At 43.4% G+C, this 22,854-nt stretch overlaps 1 protein-coding gene across 4 annotated transcripts in view; it reads right to left on the reverse strand.

Annotated features, from left to right (window-relative positions):
- The window catches only part of Slc39a11 (solute carrier family 39 member 11), a 261,761-nt gene that overhangs the window by 158,313 nt on the left and 80,594 nt on the right, over positions 1-22,854 (reverse strand). For 3 of the 4 annotated variants that reach the window (XM_090350203.1, XM_090350202.1, XM_090350201.1), the window contains exon 5: positions 18,652-18,793. In XM_090350203.1, the coding sequence (XP_090206329.1) occupies positions 18,652-18,793 (142 nt within the window). The remainder of the gene's footprint in view (positions 1-18,651; positions 18,794-22,854) is intronic. The other variant, XM_090350204.1, reaches the window with a different exon arrangement.

The raw sequence follows: 22,854 nt of genomic DNA on the forward strand, positions 1-22,854 counted from the left end.
TGGGTGAAGCTAAGCCAGGCTGACACTGCCATGGGACCAGATGGTCCTGGGTGCCACCCGCCTGGAGCAGCTCACACCCCAGAAGCTCGTGGGTTTATACCTTTCTGAATGCTTTAACTAAAATGTCCCTGTTTTTAAAAGTCTGCTAAGTAGACATTCTGAAGAAACCTGTACTTTCTCTTTGTGTAAATAGGAACCCGTCACTCACGCCCACACAAACATATGTCAAAGTCTAGTGCTTGTCTACTGCAACACGTGGATGCATATCTGGCCCTGCCCCAGGATACACAGCCACAAAGAAACCTTTGGTTTTTCAAGGGGAGCATGCATAGGAGCAATGTGGAACAATTTGGAAAAAAAATAAGAATTTCTACTCAGCCAATAAGCACGCTCTGAATTAACTGCACTTGAGTTGTCACTAATCTGAACCTTCATTTCTATCTCATACCATTGCACTGCGGAAACAATAGCAATTAACCACTTGACTAAGACCATAAAGATGAAATGGGGCAGGGAAGAGGAAAAAAAAAAAACAGGGGGCCAGGAGTGTAGCCTAGTGGTAGAATGCTTGCTTAGAATGCATGAAGCCCTGAGTTCAATTACACAGAAAAAGCCAGAAATGGCAGAAGTGGTGCTGTGGCTCAAGTGGTAGAGTGCTGGCCTTGAGTAAAAAGAAGCTCAGGGACAGTGTCCAGACCCTGAGTTCAAGTCCTAGGACTGGCAAAAAAAAAAAAAAGGAAAGCCAAGGGAATACAAAGGAGAAGAAAAGAAGAAAGAGAAGACTTAGACCCCAGCAATAAGGATGGACAGCTAGAGATTGTTCTGCAAAGATACACAGAGCACACAAAGGTCCAGAAGAGGATCTTTCTCCCACAAGCAAGGAAAAGGTCAAAGCTCAGAGCCCTCTGACTGTGACCCAAGTGGAGACCAAGCCTCAGGGTGACCGGGCACTAGTGACACTGTGGCTACTCCAGTGCCCTACCAGGAATGCCAGATGGGGCAGAACTGGCTTTCAGAGTGCTCCACTGAGGACAGCTACTGCAATGAATTTCAAGGACCTCCTCAAATACTTTTGTTACTGTGGAATTTCACGGCCCTGAATGACATTTAAAAGAAGTGGATCCTAGAACACAAGCTATAACTTAACTTTTTTTCTATTTTAAGAGGTGTGGGGGAGGAGGGGGGCTCAACTTCATAAATGTGGCAGGTCTGGCCATTTCAAAAGGGCTTCTTCTTTTTATGGTCTCACTAAACATTTCACAAACTTGTAATGTCTCTTTCCCACCAAGCACCAGCAGAACCATTTCATATATAAGAGGAAAACACATTGGGGAACTGGGAAACCTTGTCTCTTGCATGATCCATCTCCAGTACAATAAGCCTAAAATGTAAGGCAGGCCAGGTGTAAACCTGCCAATGACTTCTTGGACCCCTCACCCTGAATGCTAATGCCTTACTGAGACCTGCAAGGACTTCTGTGACATGGTCCTCACTCATCTTTGCCCCCCCCCATCTACTAAACCAAAGATGGCAGGCCCTGTTGGTCCCTTTGCATACCTCACCTGAGTCAATCTCTACAAGACTGCTAGTACTAAATTAAAATGATGAAAGAAACAGCCAGAATAGCCAGCAGAGCTCAGACCTAAGTCTGTCTATACACCTCCACATCAGCAAGCCACCTTCTAACAAAGATCCATCCAGCTGGACTACTACAGATGTGTAGCCAGATACAGAACAAGACCTGCTCACAAATCCAGTGTACTAAGAGATGGGGAAGTAATTAGATCCAGATTTCAAATAATCGCAGATGCACCCAGCTTATACCAGGAGCAGTACTTAACATAGACATCCCAGATAATATTCTAAGGAGCATCCCTCTTTCAATAAACAAACACTTAAGTGGAATTCAATGATCCAGAGCAGACAGCACTCTGTGTTGAAAGGGGAATTTACACCCAAATGGTACTTGATTCTTGTCAGCCCTAAATGTATTCTTATCATTGAAGAATGAGCCAAAGACAGACTTGAGTGCCTAGGAAGAAGGTCACTTTCTCCATGTGAGTCTGCAAGTAGACTTCCCCCTCCCCTTTTGTTTTCCATGCAGGACAGAACATGTCCACCCCTGCAGAAGTCTCTGCTCAGTTACCCAGCCTCTGCTCTGTTACTCTGATGATCAGCACACCAGGAGGCAGTTACCTCCCTTTTTCTGAGGTCACATCCTAGACTGCTCTATCATGTCATGCCTTCTTGGGGCCTTGAGAAGTTCCTTGACTCTAAGGTCCGATCTACATCCCCCATGGCCTCTCCTCGTCCCCTTGCTCTCTACGTGAACTTCAATCCCACCAAAGTTGCCCTTCCCCTTCCCTCCCTTCCTCTGTCTGCACACCTCCATTTCATGTAGGCCAGCAATAGGCTCTCCCCCAATAAACTCTTTTTATGCCTGAACCATATGGTGGTTTCCTTTCCACTAAACCTTACAGGCACCCTACTAGAGGAGCAGGAGAGGGTAGGAAATGGGCAGGACAATTTTGTTCATTGGCTTGATTTTCAATGTTATAAAGTAAAATAAATGTTCCAGTGAGCTGAACAGAGAATGTGGATTTTACACACAAAGAGGGAGGGAGAGAAGGAGGAAGGAAAGAAGAGAGAGGGAGAGGGAGGGAAAGAGAGAGGGAGACAGAGGGGGGGGGGCTAAAAAAAAAGCAGAAACAAGCAGTATGCTGCTGGCTCATGCCTATAATCCTAGCTCCTCAGGAGGCTGATATCTAAGGATCATGGCTAGAAGCCAGCCCAGGCAGCAAAATTGATGACATTTTAGCTCTAATTAAACACCCCCCACACACACACACACAACCAAGGCAGAAGTAGAGCTGTGGCTCAAGTATAGAATACTAGCCTTGAGCATAAAAAGGGACAGCTCCTAGGGAGGGAGGGAAGAAGGGAGGGAGGGAATGCAAAAGGAAAAAACTGACTGGTCCCTTCAAAGTCACTTTCCTTGTAACATAGCCACAAGAAGACAGAACAGAGGGAAGGGAACTGATCGGTTAACAACAGGTTACTTCTGGTCCCTTTCTTTGCACATTGAAGAGGTAACCTGGAGATCCGAAGGGGTGCAAGCCTGTTTAGGAACTTGACTATTCTCTCTCTAATCCTGCTTTCTCAGAAGGTCAGATAAACAACTCGGTTTCTGCTTGGTGCCACAGATTTTTAGCATGAATGACTGTTTTGATTTTTGAAGAGAAATTCAATCTGAAACAATCTAACAGCTGTTTGGATTATAAATCCCATGTGATGAATGGGGTGGGAGACACTTTACCTTCACTTAGGGAAGTGAAGTATCAGGGCTGAACCTGTGAGATTCTTAGGCTGACAGGCCATGAGAGGCTCTCTACATAAGGTCAGAACAAAAGCCACTGAGATGAGAGGAAGATTGCAGCAGATGGAATTCTACCTCGGCTATTCATCTGTTCATGTCTCCCTTCCCTTTAGGAGATTTTACACCCCCACCTGGACGTGCACTGCCTCCTATGAGTACCTCCCCACACAGTATCAAACACTGCACCACATGATTTGCTCAACAGTAGAACTTTAGGTGGATACAAATACGTCACATTCATTTTTGTGCAAGTATAGGTATGTGCACACGTGTGAGCATGTATGTATACCATAAGAGATACTGAACTTGAGTCTCCCACTTGCTAGGCAAGCACTCTGCCACTTGAGCCAGGCCTCTGGTACTTTTTTCTGATTGTATGCTGATACCATGGCTTTCTCTGTTTGTTGTCTAGGTGTTCTACTACTTGAGCCACCCTTCCACTCTGTTTCTGTGAGTGAACTGGAGATGGGTTAGTTTTAACTGCCATCCTCTAAGTAACCTGGATTACAGGCAGTAACTAGCCTCTGGCTCTCTTTTGCCTTACTTATTTTATGGTAGTGTTTTGCTACCTTTTCTCTGGCCAGCCTCAAACTTGTGAGCTTCCTATTTTAGCTTCCTAAATAGGATTACAAGTATGCATCACCACGCCCACGTCTAAGCAGAATTCTTAAAGGACATCCCATGTTTCTATGGGTTTTTCTGTCCCTCCCCTGATCACAACACCAAAGCAACTGCTACTTCAGCCCAGAATACAGAAGGAGAAAACAAATGGGGAATAGACACAGCCAACTTCTAGCTTATGGGGTATAGAAAAGTAAAACAAGCATTCACAATTGGAAACTACTGAACTTTGAGAGTCACTTGTTACAGAGCAACACTGGCGCACACATACACACACACAGCCTGTTACACTCACACAAATGAAGCCAAGGCTGAAACTCAGTGGCAAAAACAGCCCACAGGAAAGCAATGTACTGTGATCCCCTTAGGGCCCCTGCTCCCTTGATCCTCCTCCTTTCTGAGATTTTCTCTCTAAATACTTCTGGAAATGTTTACTAAATTCTACCATAGCTGTGAGTCATCCAGCAGTGAAAGTTAATAATGAAAACAAAATAAAACAACAATAAAAAAGGCCAATCGACAATTTTTATGTTTATTTGTAACCAGCTACATTTTAGACAAATATATCCAGCATGCTCTTCCTGTCTCTTCTCATGGTACTTCCTGTGGCTGCTCACTTAACCCCCATGGCTTTAGAGACCAGAAGAAGAAAACCCAAACCCACAAAGGCCAAACAGACATGAGAAAATGCCATGAAAACGCAGCACCAGGGATAGAGTTGGCCCCGAGAGGCCCCTTCTTTCCTACTAAAAGCAGAGGGGGACAAATAAGTGGAGGCCACCCTAATGCAGAAAAAATTATTTTGAAAGTTTAGAGGAAAAAGGCTATTTTAGAAATGGGGGAGGGAAGGGTGATGATGACCTTATTTGCGTAATGTCAAACCATACACACATTTTTTTTAAAGTTGCTTCTGATTTTAAAGTTAGATTCTTAAGTCAGCACTGATAATCCTAGATACCTCCTGAGAGATTTCCAAAGGACTTTAGTCTATCTTCTGCTGCTATAACAAAATACTTGAGTCTCTCTGCTTTACAGAGAGAAAAAAAAAGTTTAGGGTAACTTACAGTTTTGGAAGCTTGGAAGGACATGACTAGGTAACTCTATCTGGGGAGGGCCCTCTTGGCTTGTTCACTATGTAGAGGAAAAACAGGGAAATGGCCACAAACAGAAAAGATGGGTATGACAACACTGGGTAATGACTGACTCTCACGAGACCAGCCCTTACCAGAGGTTAATGTTGGTCTTGCTGAGTAAGTCTGACAGCAGCAGTCCCTCCCAAGGGCAGTACCCCAATGACCTAATCACCTTGCACTAGGTCCTGCCTCTTGAAGATCCCATCACCTCCACAGTTCCCTCCCAGAAGCCAAACTTCTGGCGGATGGACCCATGAAGAATACATGTGGCTCTATGCAAGCCATAGCAACCATCACTCCAAACTGATCTCTTCTAGGGAACTCTGGCTGGTTTGTTCAAACGAGTTCTGCACATCCATTGACATGTTAAGATTCACTCCAAAGAAGATGATAGCACCTCAGAATGGAGCTCAGGGGTCCCAGGGTACTAGTCTAAAGCCAAGAGCAGACTGAAAGTCTCAGGTAACAAATGAATGGCCATATGACACCCCCCACCCCCCACCCCAGGGCTGCTGATTGCACAGCTCCTCACACAGAGCTTGGACAGGACTGCTGGGAAGGACATGGCCTGGCTTATAGCCCTGGACTGGACCAAGAGTTCCCTGAAGTGTCTCTGCGCCCATCACCATTCTTAACATGCCCATTTCACACCTGCTCTAACAACACTAATAGGAAAGAAAACCAAGCCAAGAACTTCAGAGACACAATAGTGTGCAAAAGCACAACTGGTAATGTGAAGGTAGCTTATATCATAAGTGAGCATTTCATCACCAGGGACCAGCTCTGTAGCTCTGGAGAGCCACATTCCAGTGGTGGCTTTCCTGATTCCCTGTCCTTCCTGTTACGCTTTCCAAAGCTTCATTCCACCAGCCCGATCCCGAAAACTAGCTGAGCTGTACCACTGCTTAATCTAACTACCAGACAAGATGGGCTCTGAAATCCTGGCTAGATAACAAGATTCCCTCAGATGCCAGTAGAGTCATTACCCTCAGCCTTTCAGATCCAGGCAGGTATCCAGTGACTAAAGGAAGAAGCGTAACACAAATAAGGATCTTAGAGTTGAGTGGTATGGGAACCTAAGACCCAGCAAAAAGAAAAAATAGGAAGAAGCTTTATTCGCAGTGAGACATACACAGCTTGATACATAAGCAGTTAATGACTCTAATCAAGTATGACTGGACGCAGGGTAGCTGGAAGGACTGTCACAGACACGCTGAGGATGGTTTCAAGGAGAAGCTCAAGCACCACAACAATCCTCATGGATAGCCACACTCCTGCCTGCCTCCCCACGTGAATGGCCCGCCCCTAATGATACATCTTTTGGATGAATTTAATCAGCTCTGCAGGCTAATGGGCTTCTACTTGGCAAAGCCAGCCCAAAGCAAAGGCCTGGAGGGGAATATTATCCAGATCTAATTTTCAATAAGGAGGGGAGAGGCCCCAGAGTGGGATCAACTCACAGAGAGAGAGCAAAGTGTCTCTGAAGAGCTTTTCCAACCTCTGGTTCCTCCCAGCAGCTGCCGCACGAGGGTGGAAATGGCCCCGCTGGGTTCTGTAGAACCCTAGAGGAAGCTCCAAGGAGCTGTCCCGGCTTAGGCTTAGAAGTAAGGGTGAGGCTGAGAGACTTCATTCCAGCCTCAGGGAGAAAGGGAAAGAGGGCAGCTAGCTCACAGGCAAAGGAGACAAGAAGGAGTTCTGGGGCACAAAAGCAAGGGACAAAGTCCATGAGAGATGTATAGATGAGATGAAATAAAGCCAGGAAAGAGGAAAAATCTTATTAACTGAGTGGAGCAGTCATTGGTAGACTCTGGAGAAGGAAGACAGTTACCATGGCAACACAGTGCAAAAGGGGCAGAGTGTGCAGGTAGACAGACCAGGGAAAGCACCTGTAGCCCCTGATGGCCACCCCCGGTGCTATACCTGCTCACCTGGGCAACTGTGCTATGAAGTCTTAAGTTCCCACAGTACTCCCAAACACCAAGAGCTCAGACAGAACTTGCTCTCTGCTTATTTGCTGCCCTAGATTCCAATGCCTGATGAGCCCATCCCCTATGGGCGAGACAGAAAGAGTCTGAGGAGTCTGGACTCAGTACACTGCCGTTCCCCAGAGTGTCCTTGGCAATCTCATGGGCCAGGTATGTTGGGGCATGAAGAGAGTCTCAGTGATGATGCACTCAGCCCATATTTGCACAGGGCATGGGAAGTTCCGCTATGACTTCTCTGACTCTTGGTTATAGAGCCCTTACTCGAATCCTTCCAGGGGCAGGGCATTCTGTCCACTTCGGATTCAAATCTTACAATGTCAACATTCATCCCTGGTTTAAGGCCTTGCTCCATCTCCTGGGCAAAGGAGAAGAGCAGATGAGTGAGGCCATGTGCAGGTCAGTATCACACAGTCTGACTCCACATCCTGTTCTCACACACACCTGTTCTTTCGCCCCTAGCTAACAGCTATTTATGGCCTATTTTTTTCTCCTTAATCACTTATCTGTGCTTCTGTGATTTCTTTGGGGAACTCACTTCTCTACTTAGAAGCCTCTCCTACTGTAGAAACAAGCTATCCATTTCTCTGAGCAGCTTGAGAGCTGGGCAGACCTAGATGTGTCCATGAGTAAAGAAGCCACACCCAAAAATACTCACCCACAAGGGCATCAGAAACTCTCAGTCTGGGCCAAATGAATCTCATCCAGCCTCCCTCATCTCTTTGGCTATTTTTATTCATGTTCAAATCGAGTAACAATGACTAATACTTACTGAGATACTGTAATATTGCTGTACACTATTCTACACAACTTTTTATGTATTTATATGTATGTGGCATGGTACTGAGGGTTGAACTCAGGACCTTGTGCTGGCTGGCTAAGCAGGTACTTTATCACTTGAGCCATACCTCCAGGTTCTTTTTCTTATGTTCGTTATTTTCAAGTGTCTCGGGTTTTATGCCCAGACAATCTTCCTATTTCTGCTTCCCCATGCCACTGGGGAGGACAGAAGCAAGACACTGCCCATTGTAGCTGGGATAAAAGGCATACAAACCATCATGTCCAGCCATTCATTACAATGCAGTCTTACCAACTTTTATGTCCAGGCTGGCCTAAAACTGTGATCCCTTGATCTAGACTTTACATGTATTAAACTAGACTAATTTACCAGACTCTCTAAGATCTAGTATCTAAGGGATCAAGTCAGAGTTCAAATCCAGTGAGTCCACTCCAGAACCTATTCTCTTACCTACTCCCAACTACCATGTCTACAAATCTCAAGAATGAATGAACGCTCAGTAGCTTTCACATATGCATACTTTCATCCCCTCCAAACCCATACATAACATCAGTCAATGGTAAAGGACCACATGTTCTCCTCTAAGATCAGAAAAAAAGCTGTCCTCTTTCTACTGTTTAGCCTCACATTGAAAGCCTAGCTATTGCGACAAGGCAAGAATAACAAACAGTATACAGAATGTGAGAAAAGAACTGTCATTAGTCACAGACATGACTCAGAAAAATCTCAAGGAACATACAAACAAAATTATTTTTAGAGCAATAAATGAGGACTGGAGGTGAGGATCAAGTGGTAAAGCTCTAGCTATGAGCAAAAAGCCAAGAGTAGGAAATCTTGAGCTCAAGCCCTGGAACTGGCACCAAAAATCAAAACCAAAACATCTATCCAATATATGAGCCAAGTAGTCAGGATACAATCTACAAAACGCAATTGTATTCCTATACATTAGTAACAAATAATTTAAAATTAACATTTTTAAATACAGTACTATTTATAAAATAGCATCATAAAACAAGTGGTATGCAAGTATAAATCTAAACAAAGAATTTGTAGGCTAAAAACTATAAAATACTGATAAAAGAAACAAAAGACTTAAATAAATGACCAAATACAAAATGGTTGTAAAATGAAAAGCTCATTTCATTGAGATGCTGATGGATCTCAATGCAATCCCAATCAAAATCTAATCTGATGGATTCAGTGCAATCCCAATAAAAATCTCATCTGATTTTTTTCTATAGATATTGGGAAGGTGATTCTAAAATGTATATGTAAAAGGAAAGAAATCAGAATAGCCAATACAATTTTGAAAAATAAAGGGTGGTGGGAAGAACATACAATGTTTGATTTCAAAATTAGTCTAACATTAAGAGAAAAATCGAGGGAAGGTGATTTTGATCAAAAGACAGACACATAAGCCAATGCCCCACAATGTACAATCCAAAACCAAAGCCACATAAATATGACCAATTCACTTCTATAAAACCATAGAGAAAATGCAATGGTGAAAGGATGTTTCTCCCAAAATAGTGCTAGGACAATTAAATATCCACATGAACAAGAAACTAAACCTTGATGACACTTTGTTCTACAAAACAATTCAAAATGGATTATCACCCTCAATGTAAATTTTAAAAACTTCTTTTAAAAAATAACAAATCTTTGTGACCTTAGATTAGGCAGACAATTCTGAAAGATGACACAAAAGCATAATGTGTACAAGAAAAAAACTGAGTTAGATTTCATCAAACTTGAAAACGTTTAAGAGAACATGATTGCTGGTCATTTCAATAATCAAGTAAATGGAAATCCTAGAAATCTGATGAAGGATTTGTATCCAGAACATATAGAAGGAACTCTCAAGACTCTGCAAAAACACACGCACATTTTTTAAAAGCATAAAAGATTTTGACAACACAGAAGACGAACAGATGGCAAGTGAGCACCAACAGAAGAGAAGCACTGGAGAAGTATAGAGTAAGACTTGAGAGACCACTATACTCATCACACTCACAAATAAATAAAACAAGAAGCTAACACCAAGGGCTGCTGAGGACACAGACTAGAATACTAGAATTCTTGTGGGACTGATAGAACTACAGCCACTTTGGAAAACATACTGAAGGCTCTGGGTTTTGTTCTCCAGAGAGTCTCACTATAGCCCATTCTGGCCTCTAATTCAAAGTCTTCCTGTCTTAGGCTCTCAAGTGCATGGACTAGCATGCCCAAGCTGGAAATTTTCCTATAAAGTTAAAGATATATTTATGATATCACCCAGTAATACTACTTCTAGATATTCACCCAAGAGAAATGAAAACTTATGTTTACACCAAAACCATTATACAAATATTTATAGCAATTTTATACATACATGCCAAAACTGGGAAACAATACAGGTATCATTCAGCTGGCAAATGGGTAAATTACTTGTAGTATATCCATATGATGGAATACCATTCAGCCATAAAAAGGAATCATGACTGAGACTTGCAAGAATATCATGAAGGGGTCAGGAGTCTGGACTAGTGGTAGAGTGCTTGTCTAGCATACATCGGTTCAATTCCTTGGTACTGTATACATAGAAAAGGCCGGAAAAATGGTGCTATGGCTCAAGTGGTAGAGCTCTAGCCTTGAGAAAGCTCAAGAATAGTGCTCAGGCCCTGAGTTCAAGTCAGGACTGGCAAAAAAAAATATCATGAAGAGGGATTAAATGCATGATTCCAAATGAAGGAAGTTAGAATCAAAAGACTGTTCTATATCATTCACGTAAGTATTCTGGAAGAGGCAGCCAGACAATACGCTAGAATAGTTCAAATGTTAGACAAGTGCACGGTGAGTTCAACTAACCAACCACCCAACATCCAATCAACAACTCACTCATCCACCCACCTAACCCAGCAACCACCAACCAACCAAGCAAACACTCCCTCAGCAAACCATCCACCAACCAACTGACAAATCTAATCAACTAACTACTTGTCAACTAACCACCCACCCACCCACATATCCAGTCAACCAGCTACTAGCTTGTCCATCTAACCAACCAACCACCACTCAGCCAATCGAACACCCATCTGTCCAATTAGCCAACCAACCATCTACCCAACTTTCCACCCACTAACCCACCCAACCAGGAGTCACCAGCAAGTGCCTGAACATTCAGCCCCAAATGCTACAAGCCTTGAAATCATGTTCCCCTGAGATAACCACTTGAGTTTTCAGACACTGAAAGCTATTTTCTTCCCCTGATCCCAAGAGATGAAAAGCAGTAGACTGAGGAAACAAGAGCAAAATCCTAGGAGATGAGATACAAGAAAAACTAGCAGGTGTCTGCTACTAAAGCAGCCCATGCAGAGCCAGGCACATCACTGACCCACTTCCTCCAGGGCAGCTGGTCCCAGACTCTGGAGCTGTTGTTGCCTTTCTTCATCTAGGTTCAAAGACCACCCTCACCACAGTCAATTCCATCTTGAAGGCTGCCAACTCCAGATAGTGAAATTAATTCCTTCCCAAATTCACAGGCTCAAAACCAGCTTCTATTCCTTACAAGGCACTTTTAATAGCAAGTGAGGAGATTTCTCAGATGGGAATGAATACAAAAAAAGGATCTTAAAATACTCAAACCAAGATGCTTGCCAAGTGAATTGGCATACACCTATAAATCACAGAACTCAGAAGACAGGAGGAGAAGAAAGATCATGAGTTCAAGGCCAGCTGGGCTACAAACAAAGTGAGACCCTAGCTCCAAAATAAAACTGAAAAATCCAAGCTCTATCCTTTGCTTTCTCCCATCGCAGAGAGGTTTAGAAAGAAAAAAAAAAAGTCAACATCAGAGAAACAAAACAGAAAGAAAGCAGGCTGCCCTGGTCCAAGAGCATGTTCCTAAATCTTTGAGTAATAAAAGCCTGGCAGGAATATCCTAAGGTGGGGGGGGGGGGCTGGAGCTGCCCAGGCCCTTCCTTGTCTGTTGTTTCCTAAAAGCACATTAAAAACACATTTCCCCATTTCAGGGGCTGAAATGAATGTGTCAGACTCTTGTAAATATGATGGAACCTGCTAAGCAAGCAAATGTTAAATTCTGCATAAGGAGACAGGAGCCCTAACTCCTCAGTAACACTTAATGAATATTTCAAGCAAAGCTCCAGGCAGCTGCTTTGAGGCTGCAGATCAATTAGATGGGCTTTTATTACTGCTTTTATTATTGGCTTCCTCTTCTGTTATACCCAACATGTACACTCCTCCCCACTAACGCAGCTCCTAAAACCAAGTTGTGGGGTGACTGGAACCTGACTCAGTCCATGTGTGATAAGAATGTCCCCAGAAACACATCCCTATCACTTAAAGGTGACCTGACCTAGAAACTGGGGTCTTTGCATATTAGTTAGTCACAGGTCATAAATTTTTTGTCAGGAGAAGGAAGTTGTAAAGCTATAATGCACATTATGATTACAGCATTGAATAATAAGATATACTGTAAAACTGCTATGAGAGCTGGGCCCAGTGGCTCACACCTGTAATCCTAGGTACTCAGGAGGCTGAGATCTAAGGACCAAGGTTCAAAAGCCAACCAGGGCACAAAAGGACCTGACACTCTTATCTCCAATTAACCTCTAGAAAATGGGAAGTGGGGCTTGGCTCAAGGGTAGGATGATAGCCTTGTGCTGAATAGCTCAGGGACAGTGCTGAGGCTGAGTTCAAGCCCCATGACCCACCAAAAAAAAAAAAAAAAAAAAACTGCTCTGAGAGATTTTAAATATTCAGCCCCCTCCCCCCAACACACAACAAAGCAGGGCCGGTCACAGTCCCACTCTGACTTGATTTAACCATTCCATACAGTATATACATCAAAATATTATACTAGCCTTCATAAAAATACATCACAATTAGGGGCCGGGAGTTTGGCCTAGTGGTAGAGTGCTTGTCTGGCATGCATGAAGACCCAGGTTTGATTCCTCGGTACCACATACATAGAAAAAAAACAGAAGTGGTGCTGAGGCTCAAGTGATAGAGCACTAGCCTTGAGAAAGTCCAAGTCCAAGACTGACAAAAAAAAAAAATCACAATTATTTACTTATTAAGCATAAAATTATTTTTTTAATTTAAAAAAGAAATTATACTGGGTTTAGATGAAGCCTAGACCTAAAGGCTGATATCTTTATAAGAGAAAGGAGAAAGGAGTGGATGTTCTGTATATAAATCGACAGACAGATAGACATCCATCACAATGGGTACAGCGATTAGTGATATGGCTAGAAATCAAGAAAAACTGGGAGCCATAAGCCATAAATTAGGAGAGGGTCACCCACAGTGGGTCATGCCTATAATCCCAGATACTCCGGATACAGTGATCTGTAGTCCACAGTTTGATGCCAAGCCTAGGCCAAAAGTTACCAAGGGACCCCATCCCCCGCCCATCTAAACAATCAAGCTAGGCACAGTAGCATAAACCTATAACCTAGCTACTGAAAGGCATAGGTAAGAGGACGGTAGTCCAAGGCTAGCCCTCTACAAAATCTCCAAGACACTATCAGAAAGATAAGGGCTTAAGCAGCACAGCACCTGACTGCCTAGCAAGCATGGGGCTCTGAGATCAAATAGTACCCCCCCTCCAAATAAAAGAAGTTAGAAGAAGCAAGGCCCTCCACAGGGCCTTCAGAGAGAGAGAGAGCTCACATGACACCCCTGTGTTCCAGAACCGTGAGGGACTAGAGAGTTGCAGAAGGTTGTTAGCAGCTGCCCAGTTGTAGTACTTCATGAAGGCAGCCACAAGATGCCAACACAGTACATGCTACAATGTATCACTTGAATTCCTCAAAGTTCTTGACTTGAATTCCTCAAAGTTCTTGGCCCGTCTTTTCAAGTAGTAAGGTGGACAGCACTAGACCACCCTTTAATTTTGCTAGCTGGAGCTACATGCTTGCCAGCATTAGGCTAAAGATCACTGGATTGCCAGAGGCTGGAGGCTCATGCCTGCAATCCTAGCTATTCAGAAGGGTAAGAGCTGAGGATCACGGTTCAAAGCCAGCCTCAGCAGTAAAATAATTCTGTGAAACTCTTATCTCCAATTAATCACCAAAGAGCTGAAAGTGGTGTTGTAGTTCCAATGGTATGGCTATGCCTTCAGCATAACAGCTCAGAGGTAATACTCAGGTCCTGAGTTCAAGACCCAGAACTGGCATATATACACATACAAATTGTTGGACTTGATCTACATTTGAGTAACAATATCATTCTATTTTTTTCCATAATGATTCCCCAGCATTCCCAACCCAACCAGGTCATGTGAACCAAAGAAAAAGAGAAACAAAGGAAACCAGGTTCTCTCGTCACATGCTTCTCCTTTTGGAAGACACCATTACAAAACAGAGAAAAGGTCTGGGATCTTGACAGGATGACAGGCTGAAACATTATCACACACCCCACTGTCCAGATTCACAGGTAAAGTCTCTCCAAATGAAACTATATTTGGAGACAGGATCTTTACAGTATAATTCTCTTAAAACAAGGTCATCCCTCAGGGCTCATGTTCCTACAAAGACTAGAACAGACACACCAATGGACAACCTTGAGAATGCAGAGAGAAGCTGGCCACCTAAGACCAACAAGAGAGGCCCTTGAAGAAAGCAACCCATCCTTCCCCCCAACTTCATTACCCAGGGCAAGCAGAACAAATGTCTTCTGTTTGGTCTTCTCTGCCAGTGGGGTTTTCTTAGAGCAGCCAAGCTGACTCAGATCAGTGTCAAGTTGCCTCCAGACTAGGCCATGTGAAAATGAACTCTGAAATGGCAGCCTAGCTCAGAAAGTCAAGACTACTCTCTTTTGAAAAGAAAAAGGAAAGGGCAAGGAAGTAGGAAAAGTACCACTTGAGTGTTAAGTAAAATATAGGACTCTTCAGAAGCCAAAAAAAGAATCTGTAAAGCACATCCAGCCTGGTAATGGTCCACAATCAGGACATGCTTAAACTCTCCAGTCCCCTGCACAGAGCCATTTTTAAGAGGCCATGTCAGTTCTATTTTCTAATTCTATTTAGAATCTATGATGCTAAAGAGCTCCTGGTTATTTTTATTAATTACTATTGAATTTTTCCTTCTCTATTCCTCTGAAAACAATTTTTTTTTCGGTTGTGGGACTTGAACTCTGGACTTAGGCGCTATTCCTAAGCTCTTCAGCTCAAGATTACCACCCTACCCCTGGAGCTACCACTTCCATTTTTCTGGTAGTTAAATGGAAATAAGAGTCTCATGGACTTTAGTGCTGGCAGTGAACGGCAAATCTCAGATCTCAGCCTCCTGAATAGCTAAGATTACAGGCATGAACCACCATACCCGGCATGAAAACAATTTTTTGCAAGGCACATTAATACCCAATCAGCTGTGTTCCATCCTTTAACAAAGAAGACTAGGGTGATAGGCCCCAACTCAGAGAGGAAGTGTCAAAACAACTCTCGTAAAGTGAGTACTAGTTAGTAGGAAAAAGTCCAACTGAGCTGAATGGAGAAAGTGAGTCAGAGTATCCTAAGAGACCAAGAACACACTGGAATCAAGAAGACATATAAGATGTGATGAAAGCTATAGCCCTTTTCATCTGTATCCCAGCTACTAGAAGGAGGATCATAGCCCAAGGCCAGACCAGGGCAAAACAGACATGCCCATGAATGACTTTCCAGGTAACAAACTCTTGACTTAATTTCTCAATAACTTATGTTCTCAAAGTGCAAATATCCACAGAAATAAACAGATTACAAATATTCCCTCTTGGATGGATAGAGTTGGGAGAGATGGGGAAAATTATAGAGGGGGGACATTATCAAGGTGCACTGTGCTCATAAACTGATATGCTGAGTTGAAACCCCTTTGTACAACTACTTAAAGATAATGAAAATAAATAATATCCTAAAAACAAAGAATAAATAAAAAAAGTCTTTCTACATCCTTCTTGGTTGCAAAGGTCTGGGCTGAGTGTAAGTGACTATCAATGTCATGGCCAATAACAGGAGTAGGATGAATTTAGGAATGTCCCACACAACACCAAGTATATTACAAAGCCACAGGGTGCAGAGCATTGAGTTGGTTATGACACTGACTAAACTATTCCTGAAGAACACACAAGCTAGAAGCAGTATTTGTGTCTGAGATGGCTGGGCTAAACCATATGTGATTTGAAATTGGGAGCACATAATTACTTGTTATTGTAATTATTTAATTACTTGTTATTAGCTTTTTATTTAAGACAGTTGGGATGGATAGATGGAAGAATGGATGAACAGATGGAGAAAGGAAGAGACAAAGAGGGAGGACAGGGATGAGACCAGGAATGAACAAGCAAGAGATTCTAAAGACTAGTATTTTTCAAAGATAGTTTTGTAGCTAGCTAAATACCTAAATATCTTCACTCTGGAAAATAGCTGCTATTGTAAAACATTTGGTACAGATATAAATAGTAAAGTGTCTAATAATTTTCCTAGCTCTGCTATTGCCACCACTCAGGGCAGCTATAAGAACACCTCTCCCACAACATGGCTTTTCTAACTTTTCCTCTTGCTGAACCAATTTCAGGACATGATCACAACAGCTCTAATATTATTTTTTAAGGGCTGGTGTTTCTCACTAAATACCCATTAAACCAATCTCCTTGCTCTGGTTATAGGGAGCTTAAGGGTAAATCCAGATGGTACAAACAGTACATATTCAGATCCTATGAACATGAGGTCCCTCATCAAATAACCATTATCAGTCCGGAGAGTCCCTGGATGCCTGATACCCACAGGTGTGTCCAGGTGAGAAGAGATGGCTGAGTGCTCTTGACTTGCACAAACTATCTTCACGCTCCCCAAGAGCTATGTTTGCCTCTGTATCTGAACAGTTAGCAACAGCTAGAAGGGTTGCCTAGTAACCTGGCAACAGGTTATACCTGGTGTTCAGAGCAGAGGTCCCACCACCACTTAACCTTGGCTTGCCCAGGATAACCCAGTAATCCTTAAGACTTTTTGCAAAGCTGCCTCCTGCCCTGTCTTTCCCATGGATCCACTGGTAGAAGTCCAGGGAAAGGATTTTTGATCGATAGGCATGCAATCTCTCCCTGTGCTTTAAACAGTGGAGATGTGAGGACAATCTGACTGTGACATTGATGACAAAGACCGATCAGGATGATCTGGCCACGTAAGAGGGTATCCCCTTCCCTCCTCACTACTCCCTATATGTCCCTTCCCCCACAGAACAGGATCTTTCTTAGGTCAAGGGCATGCATGTAGCTGTGCCCTGCTGCTAGATGTGCAAACCAGCTCTTCTGATAACAGGACTGAATAAAGTCTGGCCAGTACTGACTTCATATGGGATGCTCAGAAGTAGGACTGCAGTCTTCAGAGGGGAACATGGGGGCCAGATCACAGCATTGCTATGGAGAATCCATAGAAAAGCCCACATGGCTGTATATATGGGATTTAGCACAGAAAATGGTAGGTTTAATGGGAATATGACAACCAGCCTCATCACAAATGACAATCTTTGACTACCCTCCCCAGGATAGGACAGCAGGCAATGCCTCGGTGGGTTTGAGTATTGATGAGATGTGTGGCCAAAGGTGAGGGCAATGGTGGTGATCCAACTCTCCGTGATTTAAGCTCCTGTTTAGATGAAGTTTGGGTCCTGATTTTACCCCACAAGGGAAGTCATAGAAAGTACTGTGATAAAGCAGAGTGGAAAAGACAGTCAAGGTCTCTGTGAATAATGCATAGATGAGGCCATTCAGATGGGGCTATGTGTAGCCTACATCTTCTTGGCCTACAGATGGCTGAAATAACAAATGAAACAGCCAGCATGGGAATGAGAAAGGACTTTGTTTTGCTGTGTCCACTCCCATGAATACAACCTGTCACACCAAGATGGTTTTCCTCTCTTTGCTCAAAAGCCCATGCCATGTGGACAGGGACCACCGTTTTCTAGTGCTCACACATGGGCCCCCTGTGGCTTACAGAAATGGGGAACTGGGAGTGAGCAGATCAGAGTATCTGCAGTGCACTTCCTAAATGAATTCAGAGGAAAAGGTAAGGCAGGCCCAGGGCTCTCCTCATACTAACTGGCCCTTAAATGGGCCAAATGCTCCCAGTAAACAACTTATAGGGGTTTACTGGGAAGAAACAAATCTTATTTTCTTTTCTTCTCCTGGAAGGGTCTGACCTGAGGATGGAAACCAATACATTCCACAACTTCAACATCTCAAATGTCAACAGCCCAGCCCAGCCTGTGCTTCCAAGGTTTAGGAATTACTACCCTCCATCTTAACAGAAAAGGTATGCCTGGACTTTGCCACCAATATCTATAATTTCTTTGGCTGCAAACAGAATCAATGATCAATACCTCCCTGGTTTCCAGATGAATGGAGAACAAGATGGTCACATAAATGAAAAAGAACACTCAAGGTTCACCAAAGAGAAAGAGACTCGAGAGACCAAAGCCCAAACTTTCCAACCCCATCAACCATCAAAGCAATCACTCTCCAACTGATCCAACTTGGAAAAAGGAACAAAAGATGCCATTCATAACTATGAGTTTGCTAAGTGGATAGTTTTAAGAACCAATGAGTAACAGGGGTATGAGACCAGAACACTGGCTTCGCTCTACACACAGAGGGTGAGCAGCCTAGAGGAGCTGAAAGAGCAGCTGGCATTTCCCCCATCCTCCTACCACCGACCCCAAGTCTGTACTGCATGGCTTGGCTGTGTGTTTAAAGCAGGGAGCTTGCCTGAAAGGAGCCCAGTGCTACCTATCCGGATGGAAAGTGCACTCTCAGGGAAGAGTGCCTCAGGACCCTCAGGATCCGACTTCTTCACCAACACGGGGTCCAAGTTCAGTGCCAGGGCTGTCTGAGGGTCTTCTGCTGCACCCTGAAATAAGAAGCAATAGTGTCACTAGAGCACTGCCATTCCCTCCTGTCCCCAAACCTTTTCAGTCCCCATATATCAAAGTAAACAATCCATGTTTGCCAAGAACAACAGGACTGCGCTGGGCTCTTGGCTACCCCAGCTTTCCCAGGCTGGATTGTTGAAAAGACACTAAACATTAGGGTAGAGGGTTTTTGACAATTCTAAAGCTAAGACTGAGGAGTCACTGTGGACCCTAGAAAAGAGAAAAATATACAAGCTGCGATTTGAGCCCACACTTTAAACCCCCATACCCATTATTGTCAGCAGAATGGAACCGGCTTCTAACTTATTAAAACAAACAGGGTGGGTTGGCAAAGATCACCTATAATCACATTACTCAGGAGGCAGAGGTAGGAGAATCTTGAGTTCAAGGCCAGTCCAGACTACTTAAGACCATGTGAAAAAGGAGGAGGAGGAGGATGGAAGGCAGGAAGGAAGGAAGGCAGGAAGGAAGGGGGAAAAGTAGGGAAGAAGTCAGAAAGGTACAAAAAAGGGAGAGAAGAAAAGAGAAAGGAAGAAAGATGGGGGGAGGCAGGAGGGAGAGAGAGATGAAGAAATACCAGTCCACAGGGCTGTCTTTCTCACATAGTAACTTTGACATAACATGCAAGGTCAATATGTTCAGGAAGTCACAATCTTTCCAAGATACAAAATGGTCAAAATTGCAATGCAGAAACACAAATATGGAATTATATCAAGGTGTCCATTAAGCAACCAGGTCACCTGTCTGTCGTCTTTACTCCATTCTACTATCTCACATCAACCAGGAAAGGCAGTTTATTCAACAAACACATACTGACCACCAGCTCCGTGGTTCTTGACTATTTCACATCAACCAGGAAAACTAGTTTATTCAACAAAATGCATATTGACCACCAACTTTGTGGTTCCTGACAAACAAAACCAAATCCTCTGACAAAGTACCGTAAAGTAGGTAGTTTTCCAACAATAGGAATCTGCTATTATCTGGAAGTTAGGTGGACCAAGAGCAAACTGTAGCAAATCCTGTGTCTGGTGATGACTCAACTTCTAAGCCACAGACGGCACATTGGAGCTGTGACCGACCTTACACTGGAGGTGACACCAAGTCCCTCCCAAGTGTCTTTTATAGAGTACTAATTCCCCTTAAAGATGACTCCGTTTTCATGATCCCATCATCTTCCAAAGGTTGTACCTCTGAAGAGAACTATGAGAGAACAGAAAACATTCAGAGCACCAAGTAAAAATAGTTCCAAAGAAGTTGAAGTTTCCATTAAAATATGTGACAAAGATATGGAAGAGGTGAACACTTATGATGTAATCACAGAAATTTACCCATTTATTAAATAAAAAAACACCAAAACCTTTTTCTTGATTTTCTTAGATAAGTTATTCCATGAAATCTGATACGATATGGCAGGCGCTCTCTCTCTCTCTCTCTCTCTCTCTCTCTCTCTCTCTCTCTCTCTCTCTCTCTCTCTCACACACACACACACACACACACACACACACACACACACACACACACCTTTCTGTTTTCTCATGGCTATGATACTCAAGAATAAGAAAGAGAACCTAGAAAATTAGATATTTTATTCCATCCTTTTTTCCAATTAAGCATTAAAAATGAATATGTAAGTTCTTCCTGGTATCTTCTCATCTGGCTAACATATCTGAATCCTTTTTTTGCTATATCCTCTGTAACTAACTTTCACAAGACACCAACATCTACTTTAACCTAAAAGCCTCCATCCATGTTTGACTAGTCCAGCAGTCCTTAGGTCCTCTACAGAGCCCTGGAATCCTCTGTGGGCACAGAGGCAGAAGCAGGGATCAAGGATGGTGCTATAGATGAACAACAGGACAGGCTGTGAGCAGGTCAGTCCCTACCTTGGCAGAAGCCCCCTCTACCAATGGCTAGCTGAGTCTCTGTGATATGTGTGTGATATGCCACAGGCCACAGACTCTCACCCCTTCATTGTTTATGTACTTTACTTATGTCTAACACTATGCCTCCCTCCTGCTGACATTTGAGGGAATGCTGTGGTAATAAAAGCCATGTCTCACCATGCAAGTGTAAGCTGACTTTCCTTCCTTTGTATTCCTTTTAGGGTGTGATTGACACGGACTTGGGGAAGAGCTGCTTCATAACCAGAGACACATCAAAGCAGTAACAGGCCTTGCAGAGATTGCTCACTGCATTGGAGCCACTCACTGAGATGTTCAGCTGGATGATTTTACCCACATCTCTCCCAGGGACATCTGACAATGCCATCTCTAGATGTCACAATGTAGGCAGGCAGCACTGCAGTCGATGGAGGCCAATACAGATGGAGCCCCATAGCAAAGAATATCCCAGAAACTCTGCCTTAGAAAGTCTCAGGGTTAATAGGACCCAGAAACTCTTCTGTATTATTACAGAAAAATGCTGGGAACTCATAGCCCCTTTTTCCTATAAAGAAAAGCATTTCACCATTTCCTCTAGGAAGGCTGCCTGCCCTCAGGTACACAGTAAATTTTTAATTAAGCATCAGCTGTTTCTCAGAGTTGTACTAGCTCCTAGCAATAAAAAGAGCCAAGTCTCCTACCTTCATGAATCTTTCCTTCTTCTTCGACAAAATGTAATAAGGCAATTGACACAGTAAACACACCAGAGGCCCAGGACTGATAATGTTCAGGAGGAAACTGGGTCTTAGCCAGGGTACATAGCCAGCCCCACAGAGTGATTTTGTGTCTGGTAACATCTTCAAGGGAGCTCATGAACTAGTAAGCATGGCAGTGGTGGGCTACTTGGGATATAATGAGTAGGGAGGCCTCTCTGAGAAAGTAGCATTTGAGCAAAAGCCTGAAAGAACCAAGAAGCAAACACTAACACCAACTTCCCCTCTATCAATCTATATTTTGGTGGTTGTGTTGCTTTCTACCCAGGTTCTGGGAGGCAAGGCACTAAGAAAATTCTACCCTAGCTGGGCACGGTGGCTCACACTGTAATCCTAGCTACTCAGGAAGCTGAGATCTAAGGATCGAGGTTCAAAGCCAGCCTGGACACTAGAAACTGTGAGACTCTTGTCTTCAATTAACCACAGAAAACAAGAAGTGGGGCTGTGGCTCAAGGGGAAGGGTGGTAGCCTTAAGCTCAAGAGCTCATGGACAACACCTAGGCCCAGTGATAGGGATATAGCCTTGAGCTGAAGAGCTCAGGGACAGCCCCCAGGCCCAGGGTTCAAGCCCCATGACCTACAAAAAAAAAAAAATTCTACCCTAACATCACTTAAAAGCTTCCCTTTTAAAAGCTAGGCAAGATCTAGCATATCCCACCAGCATCTGCTCCCATCTGTACCCTACCTACTACGTACTCCATCTATCATTCAGCTTTCGGAAGGGTGGGCTCCATGTTTATTCCAGCACCATTCACAAAAGCTAAGATGCATCAACCTCAGTGCCCACTGACCAAAGATAGGATAAAGAAAATGTGGTACATATACACAATAGATCTTTACTCAGCCATCATGGAAGATGGGGAGTTGGCACGTGGTGGGCAGGGGGGACAGGGGTCATGCCTACTTAGGAAAATGAGATCTAGATTGTGATTCAAGGCCAGCCCCTGCCAGAAACTCTGTGAGAGTTTTTTCTCCAAATAACTAGGAGAAAGCCAGAAGTTGAGGTATGGCTCAAGTATGAGAAGCCCTGAGTTCAAGCCTCAGTACCAGCATGAAAAGGGAAAGAAAAAGGAGGAAAACAAGAGGAAGAAAAAAGATCTTGTCATCTGCAGCAAAATGGATGCAGCAGGAGGACCTTATATGAAGGAAATAACCAGAAGAAAACACAATTATAGACACTAACATGGACCTGAAAGAACATTAGTGATCGATTACTAGAGATTGAGAAGGGTGAGAAGGGTTGGGGAGGGAGGTTAGACTTGATGGCTGCATGACATATACATGAATAGAAATACCACACTGAATTTCAGTAATATGTAACATTAATGTGTGCCCATTTTTTAAAAAAAATTTTTTTTTTTGCCAGTCCTGGGCTTGGGCTCA

Source organism: Megascapheus bottae, chromosome 17 (assembly GCF_031878675.1).
Source record: "Megascapheus bottae isolate mThoBot1 chromosome 17, mThoBot2.hap1, whole genome shotgun sequence".
Taxonomy (NCBI): domain Eukaryota; kingdom Metazoa; phylum Chordata; class Mammalia; order Rodentia; family Geomyidae; genus Megascapheus; species Megascapheus bottae.